Source organism: Thunnus maccoyii, chromosome 16, assembly GCF_910596095.1.
Source record: "Thunnus maccoyii chromosome 16, fThuMac1.1, whole genome shotgun sequence".
In the NCBI taxonomy this organism is placed as follows: Eukaryota; Metazoa; Chordata; class Actinopteri; order Scombriformes; family Scombridae; genus Thunnus; species Thunnus maccoyii.
The window spans coordinates 1,942,744-1,963,384 of NC_056548.1; the positions used below are offsets into that span (position 1 = coordinate 1,942,744).

Here is a 20,641-nt window from a genome sequence, read left to right on the forward strand (position 1 = left end):
GCATTGTAGTGTGTACGGGGGGGAAACAGAGCTTTGTAGAAACGCTGTCATATCACTGACAAAACAGTTGGTGGCAGTAGAGCGACGTTTCAGAGCGTTTTAGAATTTAGCTTAATGTAGACGTAGTCTGAGATGTTGTATTTGATGTCTGAAAAACCTTTAATCTCATAGACTGTACATAAAGCTGGTCGTAGCGAGGTTTGATGTCACCCATCAGTTCATTGGAGTCAGTTTGAAGCTCAGAATTGCAGCTTATAGTCGGCGCCATATTTTCTGTTTGGAGCCAGAAGCTTTCAAATAAGGAGTACAGGATGTCACCTTTCACGCTCTGGAAACACTGAATGTTGTGACAATAGTGCGACTCAGTGTTATTAACGGAGCGATAATTTCCAAAATGACCTCCAGCACACTTATTAGAGGGCCTCAATTTAGAGATTGAGACCATAATGACACGTTGAAAACAGTGATTGACTCAATATTTCTAGAGAGAAGTTGAGACTGAGACTTCATGTCTCAGTGGCAGCGGTTGGAACTGTTTAGCTGTGTCGTCATTAATAAAGTGAACTTATATTGACTGATGGCTGAAGCAACACACCGCTAACATCTTAGCCTTAAGTGTGTTTCCTTCCTGTGTAGTTCAGTCTGGTTGAAGGAGACTCTGGTTAGTTTGGTGCGATTCATTTGTGCAGATCTGAACTGTTTGTGGTGGGAATGTGATCCGGCTACACGTCTAAATGTCTCCCGTAGGCAGGAGCGCTGCTGGGATGTTGATGAGTGAAATCAACAACAGCTAGAGAATGAATCAAGGACTAACAACCATGTAAAATGTCTTCTTGGTATTTGGGCAGATAGGAGCTTCTGTAATGCTTCATTTTACAGTTGGTTAATTTTATGCTAATTTACTGAAATTTTCAGAGTAATTTGCAGGTATTTAACGGTTAATTTTTAGGACATTTTACAGAGAGTTTGGTACAATTTAGGAAGTACCCAATCATTATATCTGGGTTCATACATAGTTCTTTAATTTGGAAAAAAAATCTTAAATAGACTCTTAATAATTCTTCAACTGACAGAAAAAAATAGTTTTCAGTGTTTTGTGTGTCAAACAATATATAAGCATTTTTCCATTAATTTCCTAAACGTAGCTGCTGTGTAACTGTTAATAACTGTTAATTCTGAGGACATTTCTGTGACAGGGTTATGTGATTTGATAATATATGAGAAATGTGCTCATTATAGAGTTTTTAGGAAATAATCTAATATGCTAATATATCGTTTGACACACTGAAAACTATAAGTATTTCTGTCAGTTAAAGAATTGTTAAGAGTCTAAATTATTAAGAATTTTTACAAATAAACAACTACATGTGAACCCAAATATAATGAGCAGGTATTTACCAAGCGGCAACCTCCGGGGCTGTAAAATGAAGCCAAAAACTACAGTTCCTTGAATGGCCACTTGAGGCCCCAAAAGTGAGTCAATCCCCGTAGACCCCCATGTTAAAATGCCCAACTTTACAGCAGAAATAAACATGTTTACAGCCTGGTACAAACAACGGTTTTGGTCTCTGTAGCTAATTTCCTCTTTCATGACAACTGTATGGGGGTGAATTTTTTTATAACTCACCCGTTTACATTTTATTAAGCCGTAAAGTTATGCATAATGAAGGACATGGCTGCTTTGAATGACAGGTCCGCCAGCCGCTAGGTGGCTTGTTTCAGCCATTCGGCCCCACCTCTTTGCCCATTTTTGATTGGCTGGGAGTTAGGCAGAGTCACGCACTGCCAAGATGGCGACGGCTGGAGCGGCTCACTTTGAGCTTCAAAACCTCTTCAGAAACCAACGAGTGATGTCACGGTAACTCCGTCCATATTTTTATACAGTCTATGGTATTTACCAACTAAACCAAATTAATTTCCCTGATTTTTCTTATAATTTGTACCAAATTGCACCAACCCTTCTGTAAAATGTCCTAAAAGTTAAACATTAAATACCTGAAAATTACTAAGAAAATTACTATAAAATTAAGGGACCTGTAAAATAAAGTGTTACCGGAGCTTCTTCAGGACCTTCCTACTGTGTTCATCTGGATTTTAGTGATTTCTGTGTGAAAAGGAAGTCAGTAAATTCTATTTGATTCTCCAGAATATATTTATACAAGATTGTACCATTTCGTCCCACTGCGTTTGGGCATTTCTCTGTGAAAGCCACAACTCAGTGGGATAACCTACCTGATTATATGAAGAGTTGTAGTTCAATCAATACATTCAAGGCCAAATTAAAAAATCTACTAAAGACCAATCAGCTGTGTGACCACTGAGTCTAAACTCCATCTATGGTCTTCTCATTAGCCCAGGTAGTCTTGCTTTTAATTTGACAAGTTTACATTATTCATTTCTAATTAACATTGTGGGTGTATGTGATGTGCTGTTGCTTTGTATTTTGTATGGTGTGGTCTGTGTGTTTTTTGCTTTGTACTGTTTGTTGTGCTGTTGTATGTTTTGATTGTGGGGGGACTGCGGATGCAAATTAGCTTCGAGCTAACTCCAGTGCAGTGCATCTTTAATGTTTAAATACTGCACACTGTCCCAATGAATAACCAGGACAGACACATTATAAGGTGCTTGTGGGAAACCTCGTCCTGGTTCGTTTAGACTTAAGTCAACGAAGCTCAACATGTTTGTGGAAATGTGTTCAACATCTGTACAATCAGATGGTTTTATATAGAAAGTCAAATATGAATAAAGCAGGTTTTGTGTGTGTGTGTGTGTGTTTTCTCACCACATTCTCCTGGATCTGGCAGTTGGAGACAGAAATACTGATGGAAATTTCCTCTGTTGATGAGACACAAACATGATCCGAGTTAAAACTGCAGGAAAACATCATGATTACAGTAAAAGATACAAACAACCAATCATCTTCATAAAGATAATTTAACTCCGAGTATATGTGTGTATGTAAACATATATATACTCTGTGTTTTAACAATAAAACTGTCGGCAGTTAGGACAAAGTATTATTTTTATGTACTCTCCCCACAGGTGAACACGGAGTCAGAGCAGCGTTAGTCACTATCAGTTTGACGTCAGCGAAGGTCTGAAATATCTCTGATGGGTTTTGTGTGGGAGTCGACGGCTCTGAGGGGATCTGATAGCCTGCAGGAGGATTATAGGAATACCTGAGCAGGAAATGTGTTACGGACACTGTTAAAAATGACATTTACATTCATCCATGTTCATCCCAAATAGATTCTGTAATAGCTAAAATAACGTCTGGAAAGAGAGTGAAGCTTGTTATAGCTTCATATTAACTTTGAGGAGAAGACACAGCATCCAGCTTTTGTTTCCGTTTAAAGTGTAGGCGTATCTTAAAAGCTAGCTGATGTGCGTCTCCTCAGAAACAGGCAGCTGCAGAGATGACAGGAACTGTGATTGGTCAGCTTGTGTGTTTTCTCCTACAAGTAGGCTCATGCCGATTAGCGATCAGGCGATTGAAGAGATGATCTTTGATTGCTTTTTTGTAGAAAATAAAATCTACAACCTGCTTCCTACTGTGTGTCTACAGGTGATGTTTCTGTCTGCGCACAGTGACGATGATCAGTGTTAATCAATAAAGAGTTTATAATAATTTAAAGCAACATGTTTGCATCTGTTTTCCAATCTTGACATCTGCATTCACTTATGAATGAATATAAATCCCTGTTATTGACAGTTGACTTGAAATAAATGTTTAATTGTGCATTTGTTACCAGTGCTGGAAATTAACTAAGAACATTTATTCAAGTACTTCTACTTTACTTGAGTATTTCCATGTGATGCTACTTTCTACATTTCAGAGGGAAATATTGTACTTTCTACTCCACTACATTTATTTAACAGCTTTAGTTATTTTTCAGATGAAGATTTGACACAATGGATAATATAACAAGCTTTTAAAATACAACACATTGTTAAAGATGAAACCAGTGGTTTCCAACCTTTTTGGCTTTTGACGTCTTACAAAAAGCAGTGTGTAGTCGGGGTCACATTTCACATGTCTATGAGTTGTTAACAGCTCCACCAAATAGTGATTTTTCCCTCTAAACTTCTCACATGCTTTCATTTCAATAAATGTTCAAATGATCCAATATTTCAGCAAAAATCAAAGATTAGAGAAAAAGTCCATATCTGACTTGACACTTTACATTTCACAGAAAAAAACACATTATATACCTCAAATTACAAAACTTCATGCTAATAACATTTGACTAAATGAGCGAATATCAGCATAATGTGATATTTCCTTCTCACTGTAAACTGCTGTGTCGTCATCATTAATTTATTATCATGAAATGATAAATAAGTGATCACTGTTTAAATATTTTGCTGCATCTCATGTATGAAAGGCGCTACACAAATAACATTTATTATTATTTTTATTACTAATATATTTACCAAAAATGTTAAAGTGGTTCTTTACCAAGTGTGATGTGTTCAGGGTCTTACTGTGTCCGCTGCGGTGAGAACTGTGAGAAATTCCCGTAGAGACGGCCGGCATCAGAGCGTGCTGGATGGCCATCTCCCACATCCGAGACACATCCTGCCCCACCCCGCTGATCTGAAACCAGCCAGTAAAACCAGTCAGTGCAAGATCCCGCCCCCACCCCGCTGATCTGAAACCAGCCAGTAAAACCAGTCAGTACAAGATCCCGCCCCCACCCCGCTGATCTGAAACCAGCCAGTAAAACCAGTCAGTACAAGATCCCGCCCCCACCCCGCTGATCTGAAACCAGCCAGTAAAACCAGTCAGTGCAAGATCCCGCCCCCACCCCGCTGATCTGAAACCAGCCAGTAAAACCAGTCAGTGCAAGATCCCGCCCCCACCCCGCTGATCTGAAACCAGCCAGTAAAACCAGTCAGTACAAGATCCCCCCCCCACCCCGCTGATCTGAAACCAGCCAGTAAAACCAGTCAGTGCAAGATCCCGCCCCCACCCCGCTGATCTGAAACCAGCCAGTAAAACCAGTCAGTGCAAGATCCCGCCCCCACCCCGCTGATCTGAAACCAGCCGGTAGTTTTATATATCGTGCAGCTGATGGACTATTTTTTCTTCCAGATGTTTAAGGAGTCGTATAAAATCCTGAAAACACCTTCAGAGCGTTTCCAGAATGAAAAAAATCATGTGACAGTAAATCCGTCTCACCAGAACGCTGCTGCCCGTCACAGATGAATCAGATCTCTGCAGATTCTCTCCAACGTAGTAAACCAGCGAGGCCGTGGTGATCTCGAAGCAGTGGGGATTGGCTCCATCGGGAAGCAGAGAGAAGGTCTGAGCAGGTTCCAGAGATAAAATCTCTGACAGAGGGATCTCCTGTAGACAAGAAGAACATCTCAGTAATCTCTTAGAAAAAGTCGAGCATGTTGTAATCTTTCTTTCTGCATGAACAGAAGCTGCGTCTTTCATGCTCATATCTGTCCAGACGACCGTGTCCTCATCAATGCTGACAGGAAGACAGAAAGGCAGCGTTACTTTGTGTAACTCTACTATGAACAGAAAGTAAAAATGTGGAGCAACAGACAATCTGACGTGATGCTGAGTCAGACTACAGTTAAACCACAACATGTCAAATATACTCCAGTCATATTAAAACAAACTCACAATCTTCTGACAGCAGCAACCTTAAAAATCTGATCTCAGACTGTCAAATAAATAAATGTCAATTTTTGTACACCTACAATTTATAGCTGCAAAAATACAAATCTGAACTCCAAATACAATTTCTTGACAAATAACTGTGTATCCATATACAGAACATATTATATCCAGGCTAGCAGTTTCCCTTTGCTTCCAGTCTTTATGCTAAGCTAGGCTAACACACAGACATGAGATTGATATCCATCTGAATGTGTATTCCTTTCACTGACATTAGTCTGTAACTGTGTCTTTAATCTGCACACATACTGTAACTTGTACCTTTAATTTATGCTAAATTGGTTTAAATTAGTAGCACAAACAGAAACTAGTCACTACCTTTGTGATGGATCAAAAAGAAGCATCTTGAGCTCGTTATGAGCTTGTTCTGTTTTTCCTGTACCTGTACTATCACAGTGTCTCCTGCTGTCTCAGCGTTAAACTTCAAGAACAGACATCTGTTCAGTTCAATAGTAGTTTGAACTCATGCAAAGACACTTAAATTTGTTTAGTGATGATTTCAGAGCTGCATGTTTTACACAACAACAAAGGAAACGTAAAAAAAATGAGCAAAAACTCCAAATACACAGAGACCAGCTTGTCTTACCTTGTAGTATTTACTTCCTGTGTCGTTCTGAAACAGCGTGATGCATTTACTGTCCAGCCGCCAGTAATGTCTCTTCCTCTGAAACACAGAGATGGAGATGAGACGGCAGGTTGTGAAGAGATGGAGAGAGTGACAGAAAAATGAATTAGAGAAAGAGAGAGAGAGAGAAAAGAAAGAAAATTAGTGTCCAGAGGAGGATAAAAGATGAGGAAAGAGAAGACGAGTCAGTTACGAAGCAGAGAAGTGCTGACATCACTCAACACACAGATCACATTCATCTTGATCAAGGTCTTCATTTTGCTTGTTTTGTCTGAAATTTGCATGTGGCAGAAAAACAGCATAAACCTTGTACTTCTATTTACTTGTTTGTATGTATGTATATATATATATTTATATATATATATATATATATGTGTGTGTGTGTGTGTGTGTGTGTGTGTGTATATAACAGGTTAGCAGTACAGTTGTTTGATGTATAATGTAAACAGAGACTTTTGTTCTATTCTTTTTTTAGTCTGAATCAAAAGATTTTAAGGAAGGAAACAAAACTAAATAACAAAAAAAAGAACTTAATTTATATCAAACTAATCAATGAATTAAAAAAGTAATAAAATGGCAGAATCCAACAAAAATGGTAGATTAGGTAAACAGACAGACAGACAGACAGACAGGTGAGCAGACAGACAGACAGACAGGTGAACAGACAGACAGGTGAACAGACAGACAGACAGACAGGTGAGCAGACAGACAGACAGACAGACAGGTGAGCAGACAGACAGACAGACAGGTGAACAGACAGACAGACAGACAGACAGACAGGTGAGCAGACAGACAGACAGGTGAGCAGACAGACAGACAGACAGGTGAACAGACAGACAGACAGACAGACAGGTGAGCAGACTGACAGACAGACAGGTGAACAGACAGACAGACAGACAGGTGAGCAGACAGACAGACAGACAGGTGAACAGACAGACAGACAGACAGACAGACAGGTGAGCAGACAGACAGACAGACAGGTGAGCAGACAGACAGACAGACAGGTGAACAGACAGACAGACAGACAGACAGGTGAGCAGACTGACAGACAGACAGGTGAACAGACAGACAGACAGACAGACAGACAGACAGGTGAGCAGACAGACAGGTGAACAGACAGACAGACAGACAGACAGGTGAGCAGACAGACAGGTGAACAGACTGACAGACAGACAGGTGAGCAGACAGACAGACAGGTGAGCAGACAGACAGACAGACAGGTGAGCAGACAGACAGACAGGTAAGCAGACAGACGGGTACCAGAGTGTCCTTGCTGGTGTAGTGCACCATCCATCCCTCCTTCATCACGTTGCTGCTCTTCCTCTTGGTGTGTTTGACGGACTGGACGACCCGCATCAGAGGGATGTTGTTACTGGTCGACGGGCTGCGGGGGGCGGGGCAAAGCACAACCTCAGATCTGTGTGTCTACGTGTGTGTGTGTGTTACTGTGTGTGTGTGTGTTAGTGTGTGTGTGTCTATGTGTGTGTGTGTTACTGTGTGTGTGTGTGTTAGTGTGTGTGTGTCTATGTGTGTGTGTGTTAGTATTTGTGTGTGTGTGTTTCTCTACCTTATGGCCCGGTTGGACTCGTCCAGGTCGGGGTCGTGCGGGTCACAGAGGTCACTGGGCCCCGCCTCCAGCAGGAGACCCCCCTCTGATGTCAGCGCCTCATCCATGTCATCCAGCAGGCCGCCACCTCGGTCGCCATCGTGGTCGTCGAGGCAACCCTCCACCATGACGACGTCTGACTCCGCCCCCGGGCTCAGGAGTTCTACAGACCAGAGACAGACCCGGATCTGTAGCTTCACACAGAGTTCACCAACGAGGAAGACAAGACTAAAACAACGATGTGAAAGACAGACAAATAACCTAATGACTGTTTAAACGAGCTGCAGCATCTGTGGCTCCTGATTGGTCAAACAGTCTCCTCCAGCAGCCAATAAAATCTCTTGTTCAGCAGCTGATTCGTCTGTTTGACCTGTTGCTCTGCTGTTAATATGAAGCATCTTCATTCAGTAACGTTACACATTTATGGATTAATTTCATCTGAGAATGAGACGAGAATAGAACAGTGGTTCCCAACCTGAGGGTCGGGACCCCCACAAGGGGTCGCTGGATTAATCTAAGGGGTCGCGAGATGATTGGACAGGATAGGACAACAGAAAAAAAACATTTCTGACACCAAAATGTTTTTTTTTTTCAGGCTCTCTACTCATGTTGCCTTTATTTATTGTGAATTACTGTATTTTATCTCTTCAAGCCTTTAAAAGTTATAAATCCTCTTTCGTGTAAGTTTAGGAACCACTGGAACAGAATTAATCTTTGTTGGAAAAATTGTCTTCGGCTCAGCAAGACATGAAGACGCACTACAAATGATTGTGATGATAAGTGAGCAGGAACGTTCTGTTCAAACAGGAGAGTCAGAGTCTGTCGGATCACAGTCACATGGACGGCACGAACCTGTAACCACGGTAACTGCACACAACAAAGATGGAGAAAGCTAAAGCTTCAAGAAGAGCCTCAAAATGAACTCTGGTTTCAAACAACAGCTGTGTGTTTTTGCTCTTCTATCTTTGTGAGGACACAAGTTTTTACACCTTGGAAGTGACAAAACCCGGGAAACTTCTCCACCGGGCTGTTTCAGGATTAAAACTCGTCTTTATGATTAAAGTTATAATTATTTTAAGTAAAAGGTGTCGGTCAGGGTGGTTAGAATCACATTAGCATAGCATTAGCATGTGTGTGTTTGTGTGTGTGTGTGTGTGTGTGTTGAAACTTGCCTCCATTTTTGGAAACTTCTCCCAGGCAGTTGTTTGGCACTTTGGGAGCACATCGTTTATGACAGTTAAATTTACAATCTGAGAGAAAGAAAAGGAAGCAGAACATCTGTTAATATGAAACAGACACCGTGTGTTTGTTTGTTGTCTTGCTCTTTGAGATCAAATTAACACGGTCTCATCTTCTTTTAGTCATCAGAAGATCTTTTCATCACCTCAACCGAGTTAATTTGAAGAGAAGCACATCTGGTGTTTTTCCTATTAATTGTTGCACCAGACAAACAGTTTATTTTGTCATTAAAGTTATATCTTCTAACATTTTTATTACATAAACCACATTTTTGTCCTGGTCTTGATGCTTGATGCTCCTGTTGTACACTGTAAAAAATTACGCTGGTTCAACAAAAAAGTTGATTTTATTATTTATTTTATTAGATATGTTTATTGATTTGTGAGTTAACTGAACTAAAGTTGAATAAATAGTTACTGAGAAAACTAGTTCAATAAACTAAAGCTGACAAACATCACAATCAGATTTGAATTTCCACTTTTTTAAAAGTTTAAACTAACAAAGCTGCTTCTGCTTTATTTAAATTATAATTTTACAGGCGTAGTGACTGGATTTAATACCTTTATCATGGTTGGTATTGTTTTTATTATTAATACATATTTTCATTACTTAACATGTGTTAAAGACACACAGCAAGTTTCCATCATGTACGTTTTTCTTCAAATTACAAAAAGTTTTAACTCTTAAACAATGCATGCTGGGAAATATGCTGATATAAACTTAATTTAATGAGCAGTTCATTCATTCAACTCATCATTTCAAGTCAGTAAGTAAGTAATAAATGACAGCATATTGGTTGATTGCACTAGAGTTCTGATTGGCTGGTGCATAAACCTCGTTACAGGAAGTTTAAACTTGACATTGAAATCAGAAACATACATTTTGTTCTGTAGCTTCTCTGCATGACTTCAGACCTGATCCAGCTGCCACGTTTGATTCTTTTTATGGTCTGCGTTCTTTCATCAGCAGCCATTAAAGATATTTACACGTATTGAATATTTGCTGCTGACAGTAAAAGTTCACCTTTACACTGCAGCCCCTGTCTGAAGAGGCCTTTCAGCAGCTTCTTGCAGTGCTGGCAGACGGTGGGTCGCGTGTACGAGTGAATCAGGAAGGTGTGAGGAACTTTGACCTTCGACAGCAAGATCTTGTCCAGTTCGATGGGACGTCCGACGTACGACTGCGAGCTGGAGCGCCGCTCTCGTCCCGGGAAGTAATCTAATTGGTTCTTCTGCTGTGTGAGGAGAGGCGGAGACGAAGCTCAGTAGATATTTATCAGATGTAGATTTTACATGGAAAACAGATGATGTATTTTACACTTATAATTTAGTGAAATCCTTCTGTAGAGATCAGTTTTCACCTCAACATCAACGTCTTTTTGTTTATCAGTGTAAGAAAAGACATTAAATGTCCTTTGATTCAATGTTATAAAACAATAAAACTCTAAATATCCAAAAGGAGTGAATAGTTTCTACAGGAACATTATATCTGTATATAGATAATAAATAAACACTACTTTTACTTTTGATATTTTAAGTTAATTTTGTAACTAATACTTAAGATCTTGAATGCAAAATGACTTTTACTTGTAAACGAGTGTTTTTACTAGAAACTACTAAAAGATCTCAATACTTCTTCTACATCTGGTGACCAGTTTATCATTTTTGTCGCTTTAGTTTTTGCTTTTGTTTTCTTCATCCTCAAAAATGAGCCTTGCAGGATTCATATTTATACTAAAACAATATAACAATGTTCTGTTACATGAATAGAAGCTGTTTTTTTTTTACTGTAATAACATCTCAGTTCCTTATAGATATCCTCTTTTTTTTACTTTTAAGTATTTTTATGGATAAAAGTGGGACTTACCTCCATGCTGGGACTGACTGGCGACTGGATGGTGAGAAAGGAACAAGGAAAAGATAATTAAAATTTGGTTCAAATTAAAACAATTGATAGCTTTTTATTTCACTTCCCTCACAACTACAACTACTCACAAATATCAAGTTTATCATGTGAGTCTCATGAACATAGTTTGAAAAGTCAAACCAGGGACGGAGGCTGCAAATAAACTTCAGCTGGACGTCTTGTATACATATGTTTGTACTAGGGATGTGCAGAGAGCACAGTATTTGTATTTGTATCTGTATTTGTCGAGGCAGCAAAATTATTTGTATTTGTATTCTAATAAAAGTGGAAGGAGGCTTAAAAATCCTATTTTTGTTTTTATTAGGCTTTTAATTTTAGAAAATGAAAGTGTTACAATAAGTGTTCATGAAGCGTGTGTCAGTAGTTCAGCTTTATCTCTGGGGAACACCCCCAACTCCAGGAGTGATGTCCAAATTAGGAAATGTGCGTCATGTAGCAGGTGGATGTGACTCCCCTCACTGAGACCTGCTGATAGACGTCACAGCAGAGCAGAGGAGAGACACTGAGATAGTGATGTAACCGACCTGCACGCTGGTATTTAACATGTTTTTTTTCTTCCAGAAAACAAACAACCTTTAAAATATTTGTATGAAACAAATATTCGTAAAAAACCCCACTATTTGTGCTTTGCCGAATAATGTATTTGTATTCAGGCACACCACTAGTATGTACAGTATATGTTGCTTTGCTTGTCTGTATGTAACGATGTTTATCTGTATGGTCCCTGTTCAATAAACTAATAACATAAATACATAAATGCACAGACACAATTATTTTTAAGCTTTTATTTAAAAAATACACTATACAAATAACCTTTTAGCACAGTTTTTCTAAACTAATATGTTTGCTACTGGAAAATGTTTCAGGTGTTAGTTACGTCCTAACATTCAGACATGTTGGGAGTTTAAACTCCGGCGTACTGACCAGTAAAGCATCGTCGGTGTAGTGGGGGGGCGAGGGTTCGGCAGAGAGGGGCCGGGCCAAGTTGACCAGCCCCCCCGTCAGGGAGACGTTGGACGGGCGACGCCTCCTCACCCCGCTGCAGTTATTGGGGATCTTAAAGGCACAACGTTTGTGATAATTCAGACCGCAACCTGCGGAGAGTGAAGATATTTATTAACACAATTCACCAAACACCAAGTCAGATTCAACAAACTCTCTTAACGTCATAAACGCTTTGTAAATATCTGGTCGCCTGTTCATGAGGAGCATCATTGACGCCCCTAAAATGTCCACATAAGGCGACTTGTTCCGCTCCGTTTCATTCACAGAAATGTTCCCAGAGAGCGAAAAGAAGAGTTTGAGGTTGCTGCTGTCAGAAACCAGCAGACACATTGATCAGATGTCTGTCGTCGTATTGTTGTTATTATTGGAGTTGAAACTATTAGAAAACATGAATCCATCAGAGCAGCAGCTGCACTGTGACAGAAATAAAGAGGAAACGCTTTGACATGAAGTTAGATGCTAAAAATGTCTTTCTAAAGCAAAGAGCTCCATGACTCATGTGAGATATTAGAGGAGAGAATATTACAGCCTACAGTAGACAAGTTTCCATCCGAATTTAGCACAAATTTTTAACTGAATTTATTTTCAGAACATCAGCAAAATAAAATGCAAATTAATGTAAGTTTCCATCCATTTCTGTTGGGTGAATATTAGGAGATTCTCCAGTCGGTGCCATTAAACTGCTGCAGAGGAAGAAGACACAACGAGATGACGTCATTACCCATTACCCACTCGGGTTTTTTTATGTACAAAATAAAAATGAGAATAAAACAGGTGGATGGAAACACGCCTGCTGTCCAGTGCAACAGAGGATGATACTAGACAGAGACCTGCAGAAAGACCCTGAAGCAGCTGTTTATAACAACCACTGTCATGTAGAAGCTGCTTTGTTGACAATAAAAACCATCAGATCTAGAAAACCTCAGTAAATTGAACCACTCGTGAATTTCGTTCGTACCTAAAAGAAGAAGTAAGAGAAAGAACAAATCTTTTGAGGCTACATGAGCAGAAATGTCAGAACGACACTTTATGGTGTTAGTTGGTTATTTGCTGGCCTCTTCATACATACCTTCACATTTGAGTCCCTGTCGTACGAGGCCCCACAGCATCTCTCCACAGTGGTCGCAGAAGGCCGGCGCTCGGTACGAGTGGACGAACAGACAGTGCGGACGGATCTGGAAGTCCTCGACTGTGGCCGAAGCTGCAGAAGACAAACAGTTATAAAGACAAGACTAAATCCAACAAAACGGATTTTTCTTTTTCCTCATTTTCCTGAAAGTGGAAAGACGAGCAGCTGCTCGTCTGGGCCGGCGGCCATGACGGCTATCTGAGCCAAAAACAAACATCCTCCAGCTGTTTGCACAAAAACTCAGTTTGAACTCGCTGGCGGCGCCGAGAACTCCTCCTGAGAAGGAAGGAATCGACTGTCCTGTGTTAAACCCCAGTTGAGTTCAGTAATGATGAAGCTCCTCGAAACCGACTGCAGGTGAGTAAAAAACATCTGGTTTGAGGTGAGACAGCTCACTCTGTTACTGCTTTAATGAGCTGTGCAGCAGTCTGATCAGTGATTAGCTGATTTATAAGCATCTGTTTGACTGTGTAGAGTTTTCAGTTTGTCTTCATTCATTATTTGTGGCAGACGGATCGTTATTGGAAAAACACAGTTTAGAGTTAACAAACTGTACATTCATTAAAAACTGAAACCAAGTGTCGTGTGTTTTTGGGTCGGTTGACCAAAAACCAACAACCAGTGATAGAAAGTAACTAAGTACATTTACTCAAGTACTTCCTCTACAAATCAAAGGGACATATTTTACTTTTTTACTCCACTACAATTATTTGATAAATTTAGTTACTTTGCAGATTCAGATCAATACAAAATATGACCAACAATCAATTTATGATGTATTATTATAAATTAATCAACCAAGCATATGAAATAATTAAAATCATCCCAAAACTTTATGAGCTGCAACATTAAAGTGATGAAAATGTAAATGTGCCAATAATTATAATCCAATCAAATAATAATCATTATTCTGAAATTGGCTATTCTGCATAATGAGTGTTTTTATTTTTTAATGCTAATACTTTTACTTTGGCATGCATTCATCAAGAACCCCCCCCCCCCCCCCCCCCCCCCCCCCCACACACACACACACTCCACTCCAACAATTACAGGAACATTTTAATTCACCCAATTCACACAACACATTTCTTCAGGACTAAAGGAGCTGCATCAAATATTCACAATGCATTTGCACATTTTGACTGCACAGTGATATTGGACCATTTAATAAGAGAAGCATAGCAGGAAGACCTGTAAAAAGTTACTGCAGTTCAAAATATCGATCAGGCTGCATCTGTATGTCTGTAGAAATGTTTAAAACTGCAATAACTGATGTTTTGTCCACTAGTTTTCACATCATCACCTTTTTAAGTTGAAATGTTGGACTTGTTAGCAAACAGTTGCTTATTTCCACATCCAGCAGTTACAGAGCAACATTATCATTCATTGATAATATCAATAATTACTTGTGGCGTTCCTCAGGGTTCTATTCTGGGTCCGTTTATTGTTTCAGTCTGGTTAAAGCTGCTTGACATTATGTTTTTTGTCCAATTATTTTCAGAAGAATAGTCTGTAAACTCAACTTCTGTCATATTATCAGCTTATAAAATACTTGTGGCTAACATGTTAGCAAACAGATGCTTATTTCCACATCCAGCAGTTACGGAGCAACATTATCATTCATGTGGAGTCGTGTTTCTGTCCACCTGGTGAATGTGAGTCCAATATTCACTCTCTTTTAGCTCTGTTCTCCACCAACTCCTGAGGGAAATATCTGGCTCTTTAGCTGCTAAATGCTCCACTATGTTCACCAGCTAGTCTACAGCTAACTGTGTCTGTTTGCTGTTTGCTGCTGAGCAGTGCATCAGTGTGGCTCATTTACATGTTTTTTTAATATATTTTTGACAACAGTACAGAGGAATGAGACATATACACACAATACTTGTTAGTAGGATCCATTCACTGCTGGTTCGAAGAAGAAAAACACACAATATCACCAGATTTGATCCGCTGACTATCTAAAGATTAAGAGAGAGAGAGGGAGATAAACAACAACAGAGACAAAAAGTAATGAATGGGTTGTTAGTGGGTATTTTGTAAATGTTTGGGACGTATGAGAGGCTCTTAGCGGGCGCAGATGGACCAAGTGTTTGTTTGGTTGGCCAGCATGCTTGGCAAGGCATGATGGGTAGTTTGGGGGATATCGTTTTTCTTTTTCTGTCGATGATGTCTCTCTCCCTCTGCATGTATTTCTGAATCTCTCGCCTTTTTTCCTTTCACACACACACACACACACACTCTCTCGCCCTGTGCTGTGGTCCTCCAGTAGAATACGGCTCTGATTAGATATTCTGCTGCAGGAAATTACCTCCATTTATTCAAATTATTGTTTATGCCTTTTGTTTGGAGGGCCAACATACGTTTGGAAGTCTGAACAAGCTCCCGAACTGTTATTATATGCTTCAGAAAATGACTTTTGTGTGTGTGTGTGTGTGTGTGTGAGAGTGTGTGTGTGAGGGTTTCCTAGGTAGTCCTTGTCTGAATATAAATGCCTGATGTTTATGTGTGTGTTCTCTGTGGTGGAATTAGCAGCGTTAAGGAGCGATCGCTGCTAGCTTGTTAACCCACAACCAGAAAACAAACACTGCGGGTGGAGAAGCTGTAAAACCAGCAGTGGCGGCGGCACAGCGTGCTAATAATGACATTCATGTTTTAGTTGTTTAGCTCAGTGAAGAGTAAAATGTAACTGTGTGCAGCAGGACAATAGAGTTAGATTATGATGAAGCAACATTAAAGGACAAGTTCACAGTTTTCAAATCCATGTTAAAGCGACAGTCAGGAGCCCAAATGAACATTAAAGCTGTTTTTCTTGCTGTAATCATTCCTCCTGTTCATACTGACCATTAGAAGTTCCCTTCATAATGACCTTACAATGGAAGTGATGGAGGAAACAGGGAAACGCTGTCCGAGGAAACACAAAGAGGGAATCTGATGCTAAAAAGACTGTAAATGTGTCAGATATCCACTTGATATGACTAACTCAGACTGCTGAAGCTGAATATAAGCTTCACAGAGACTTTTAAATGCATTGAAAGCACATTTGAAGGATCTTTTAATATCGAGTATGAACAGGAGGAATGATTACAGCGAGGAAAACCTCTTTCACTGTTCATACGGACGCCTGACTGATGTTTATAGACTCACTGGAAACACTGTGAACACGTCTTTTAAGCTGAAATGAGGAGCAGAGAGGTCAGATGTTCTCAGTTTTCTGTCAAAACTAACACTAAAGCCCAGTGAACGTCTTTCAATCAACAACTAGTTTGACTAAATGACTAATCGTCGCAGCTTTAAACGTTTCTCTCAGTAATAATCACGTTTTACTCACCGAGTTGATATCTGAGATGTAAAAAAGAAGCCTGTCAGGTCAGAAACACGATCAGACGGGTCGGAGACAACAACGTGTTTTGAATTCGTTAAACTCTGATTCACACCTCTGACTGGCATCGTCTCCATAGCAACAGCAGCTGCAACTCGTGAGTATTATAGTATTTAGAGACGTCCACCAAAATGACAGACAAAACATGATTTCTCAGAAACAAAGTTGGAATAATTGAAATTGATGTTCATATCATAAACCAATAAGATCATTATATTATCCTGGAGAGTTTCTGTGTTCAGTAACAGTAATGAGGTCATTTAAAGAGGACGTATTCTGCATATTTTCAGCTCTATATTTATATTCTGGGGCTCTACTGGAATATCTTTGCTTGATTTCCAGTTAAAAACTCCTTATTTATCTTCTACTGGTCCTTTCTGCAGCCCCTCAGTTCAGCCTCTGTCTGAAACAGGACGTCTTTAATCCTGCCTCAATCCACATAGAAAACGGTTTTAGAAGCGTTTTTGACGTCCGTCACTCGTAAGTCTGAACAGATATGCTTCCATTTTATTGTGTTAGGATCAAGTTTGACCCGTTTTCAAGTTTAGATGTGTGAAATATACTTTTAATTTTTTCTGATCAAAACAAGGCTTCATTACATCCTCTACAACGGCCCACTGAATACAATAAAACACATTTTGATCATTTTTCTTTTTTTTTAATGCCTATTAAAAAAAAAGTTACATCTGTTGTGTTACGGGTCAAATTTGACCCAGTAGGAATTATGGGTTGTTTATGCACAGAAATACATAGTAAATGTTGCCAAACCATAATGAATAACAAAAATTACAACAAAACTAAAATAATAGTAATGAAATCATATTAAAAAAATAGTATAATAATATTGTGTAATAATATTAAAATTATGTTTCATGCCAAGAAAGCATATCTACTTGAATTCAATTGTTGAGTGGCACACAGCAAATATGATCCCATGCTCACACCCCCACTCTCTCTTTTCCACTCGCACCCCATGGACACACACACTCAAACACACACATGTTGACCTAGGTCACTTCTGGGGACATTACGTAGACCTACATTAATTTCCTGGACTTACCCTAACCATAACCCTAACCATAACCCTAACCTTAACAATAACCCTAACCATAACCCTAACCATAACCCTAACCCTAACCATAACCCTAACCTTAACCCTAACCATAACCCTAACCTTAACCATAACCCTAACCTTAACCCTAACCATAACCCTAACCATAACAATAACCCTAACCATAACCCTAACCTTAACCATAACCCTAACCATAACCCTAACCTTAACCATAACCCTAACCATAACCCTAACCATAACCCTAACCTTAACCATAACCCTAACCATAACCTTAACCATAACCCTAACCATAACCCTAACCTAAATCATAACCCTAACCTTAACCATAACCATAACCCTAACCTTAACCATAACCCTAACCATAACCCTAACCATAACCTTAACCATAACCCTAACCCTAACCATAACCCTAACCCTAACCTTAACCTAAAAACAATTTATACAATGTAAGTTAAATATATATATATTATGGTTATTGATGAATAATAAGTCACTTGGCAGGTAAAACATTTTATTGAATGATATTTTTTTTTTTTCAGTGCTTGTTAATGAATTCAAACACGGGTCAAATTTGACCCGTGAACACTAAAGGTGTAAATCCTTTTCTAACACATTAGGAGGGTTAAATGTATCTGTCCACACTGAATCCGAACACAGAAAGCTGTTTTGAACGTATTAACAGTATCTATATTGATCGATTGGCTCCTCTTCTGCCTGTCAGCTGACCTGTGTCACTACAGGCAGACTCTCCTCGCCCACTACGGCAGGCGGGGAAAAAAAAACAATTAATCAATAAATGCAAATTTGGAGCTGACGTAAAAAACTATTTTGGTTCAGTAAGTTTCTGCTGTCAGTCAGCCTGCTGCTTCTGTGGACGTCCAGATAGAACATGCTTACAGTAAAATCTCCCTCCTGATGAGCCTGCTCTGTTCTGATTGGCCAGCGTCAGGAGTCCAGGAATCCTCTTTCTTGTTCTTTACTCAAAATGTCAACTTCTCAGATCCATCCGTACATGTTGGAGCTGAATCAGATCCAAAATATGAGCGTTGACAACACACAGAAACACCTTAATAACAACCTTAAGCTACAGAGCGGATATGCACGTTGATCTGACGTCAGCGCGGGTAGAAGAAACCTTGCTAATGAAGCATTCTGGGGATACAGAAAAACGTCACAACTCTATTAAAAACATAAACCAATTCCTGTATTCCTTTGGGTTTTTTTTGTGAATTGTAAACAACTTTAATCAACATATTCCCTGATTATAAAACAGGAGTTTGTTAACGAGCTCGCAGCCAATAAACGCTGTCTGGCTGTGTGTCTCTTGGCTGAAGTTGCCTGTTACACCGTACAAACTTAATTTCCTGTTTGTTTCCTCCACACTTCGACAGGAGCAAGCTGTTGCCGGTGCTGGCAGAGCGCCGTTAACAAAAGTGTTTTTTAACCGAATGTCAGCAGGAGGAGGAAGAAGAGGAGGAGGAGGAGGAGGAGGGAAGAGGAGAAAAAGGTAGAGGAGGACAGGAGAAGATGCAGTGACAGATTGTAAACAAGATGGAAAATAATGAGGAGGAGGAATGTGAGGAAGAGGAGCAGTTGAGGAGGTAAGAAGAGCAAAAGAAGGTGGTAGATGGGAGGAGAAGGTAATGAAGGAGGAGGAAGAGGAGAAAGAATAAATGAAGAGGAGAGCAGCAGAAATGAGGAAGGTAAACAAGGATAGGAGGAAGAGGAGGGAGAGTTAGACAAAGATGAAGAGAGGAATCAGTGAGGAAGAGGGTGAGGAGTAGAGGAATGAAGGAGTGGAGAAAGGGGGGACAAAGAAAAGGAAGGATAAGAGGAAGATGAGGATTGGTGGAGGAGAGAATTAAGGGATCAAGGAAACATGGAGGAAGGAGAGAAGTAAGAAGAATGAAGAGAGGAAGAGGAGGAGGACGAGAAAGGCATAGAGAAAGGGGGGTGAGGCAGAAGAGGAAAGGGAGGAGTGTAAGGCAAAGGAGAGAAGGAAGGAAGGACGGATGGGGGTGAGGAAGACTGTAGGAAGAGGAGGACGAAGAGGAAGAGGAGAATGATCATTAAAAAAGAAGCAGGAGTAGGAGGAAGAGGAGAAGATTAGAGACATGTTCCTTCATCATGTAGGGTTTGGTTAGTTAGTTTTCAGTCTCTGGAGAGTAGTTCTGTGTAAGACAGAAAATCAATGTCCAACTATTTAGATAATCTTTATAGATATTTGCCAAATATTCATTGATTAAATCTTCTCAAATGTGAGAATTTTCAGTTTTTATTTGTCATGTATGATAATAAATTGAATATATTTGGTTTTTAGACTGTTGTTTGAATAAAACAAACAATTTGAATACTAAACTTTGGGCTGTTTGAAATTATAATGGAAATTTTTCACAATTTTTTAATATTTTATAAACAAAAGTTAATATCACAAATCACGAATGTGCCTCAGGAGTTTTACTATTTCTACAGTAATACATAACATCCTCTGTCCTCAGACTCTCATTAGAATGAGGAAAAACTCCCTAAAAAACCCTTTAACAGGGAAAAAAACGGAAGAAAGCTCAGGAAGAAGAACAGGAAACAAAGTTGGGTTGAAGCCTCCATCCTCCTCCTCCTCCTCCTCCTCCTCCTCCTCCTCCTCCTCCTCAGAATGAGGAAATCTGTCACATATATATATAAACGTATAAACAATATAAAAGAAATGAACAAATGATATTGATAAATAAACAATTAATCAAGATTAATCGATAATGGAAATAATTGTTATGAGCAGCCATGGAAATGTAAATAAAACTGACGTGATAATAAACTGAAATTATGGTTGAAGTAGAGGAACACACAGCAGAACGCACATGAAAAATGTAGAATATTAATTAAAACAAACACACAAAGTAGCAGACAAGCGTTATGCAAATAGACACACACACACACACACACACACACACACACACACACACACACTGTA

General features: G+C 39.5%; 1 protein-coding gene across 1 annotated transcript in view; it reads right to left on the reverse strand.

The window, feature by feature from the left end:
• The window catches only part of prkd1 (protein kinase D1), a 55,749-nt gene that overhangs the window by 17,559 nt on the left and 17,549 nt on the right, over positions 1-20,641 (reverse strand). The window contains exons 3-13 of the mRNA XM_042388384.1: positions 13,163-13,294; positions 12,013-12,182; positions 11,029-11,052; positions 10,186-10,396; positions 9,096-9,173; positions 7,885-8,086; positions 7,578-7,701; positions 6,279-6,356; positions 5,183-5,350; positions 4,486-4,597; positions 2,783-2,835 (exon numbers count right to left, since the gene is read on the reverse strand). Of these exons, the coding sequence (XP_042244318.1) occupies positions 2,783-2,835; positions 4,486-4,597; positions 5,183-5,350; positions 6,279-6,356; positions 7,578-7,701; positions 7,885-8,086; positions 9,096-9,173; positions 10,186-10,396; positions 11,029-11,052; positions 12,013-12,182; positions 13,163-13,294 (1,352 nt within the window). The remainder of the gene's footprint in view (positions 1-2,782; positions 2,836-4,485; positions 4,598-5,182; positions 5,351-6,278; positions 6,357-7,577; positions 7,702-7,884; positions 8,087-9,095; positions 9,174-10,185; positions 10,397-11,028; positions 11,053-12,012; positions 12,183-13,162; positions 13,295-20,641) is intronic.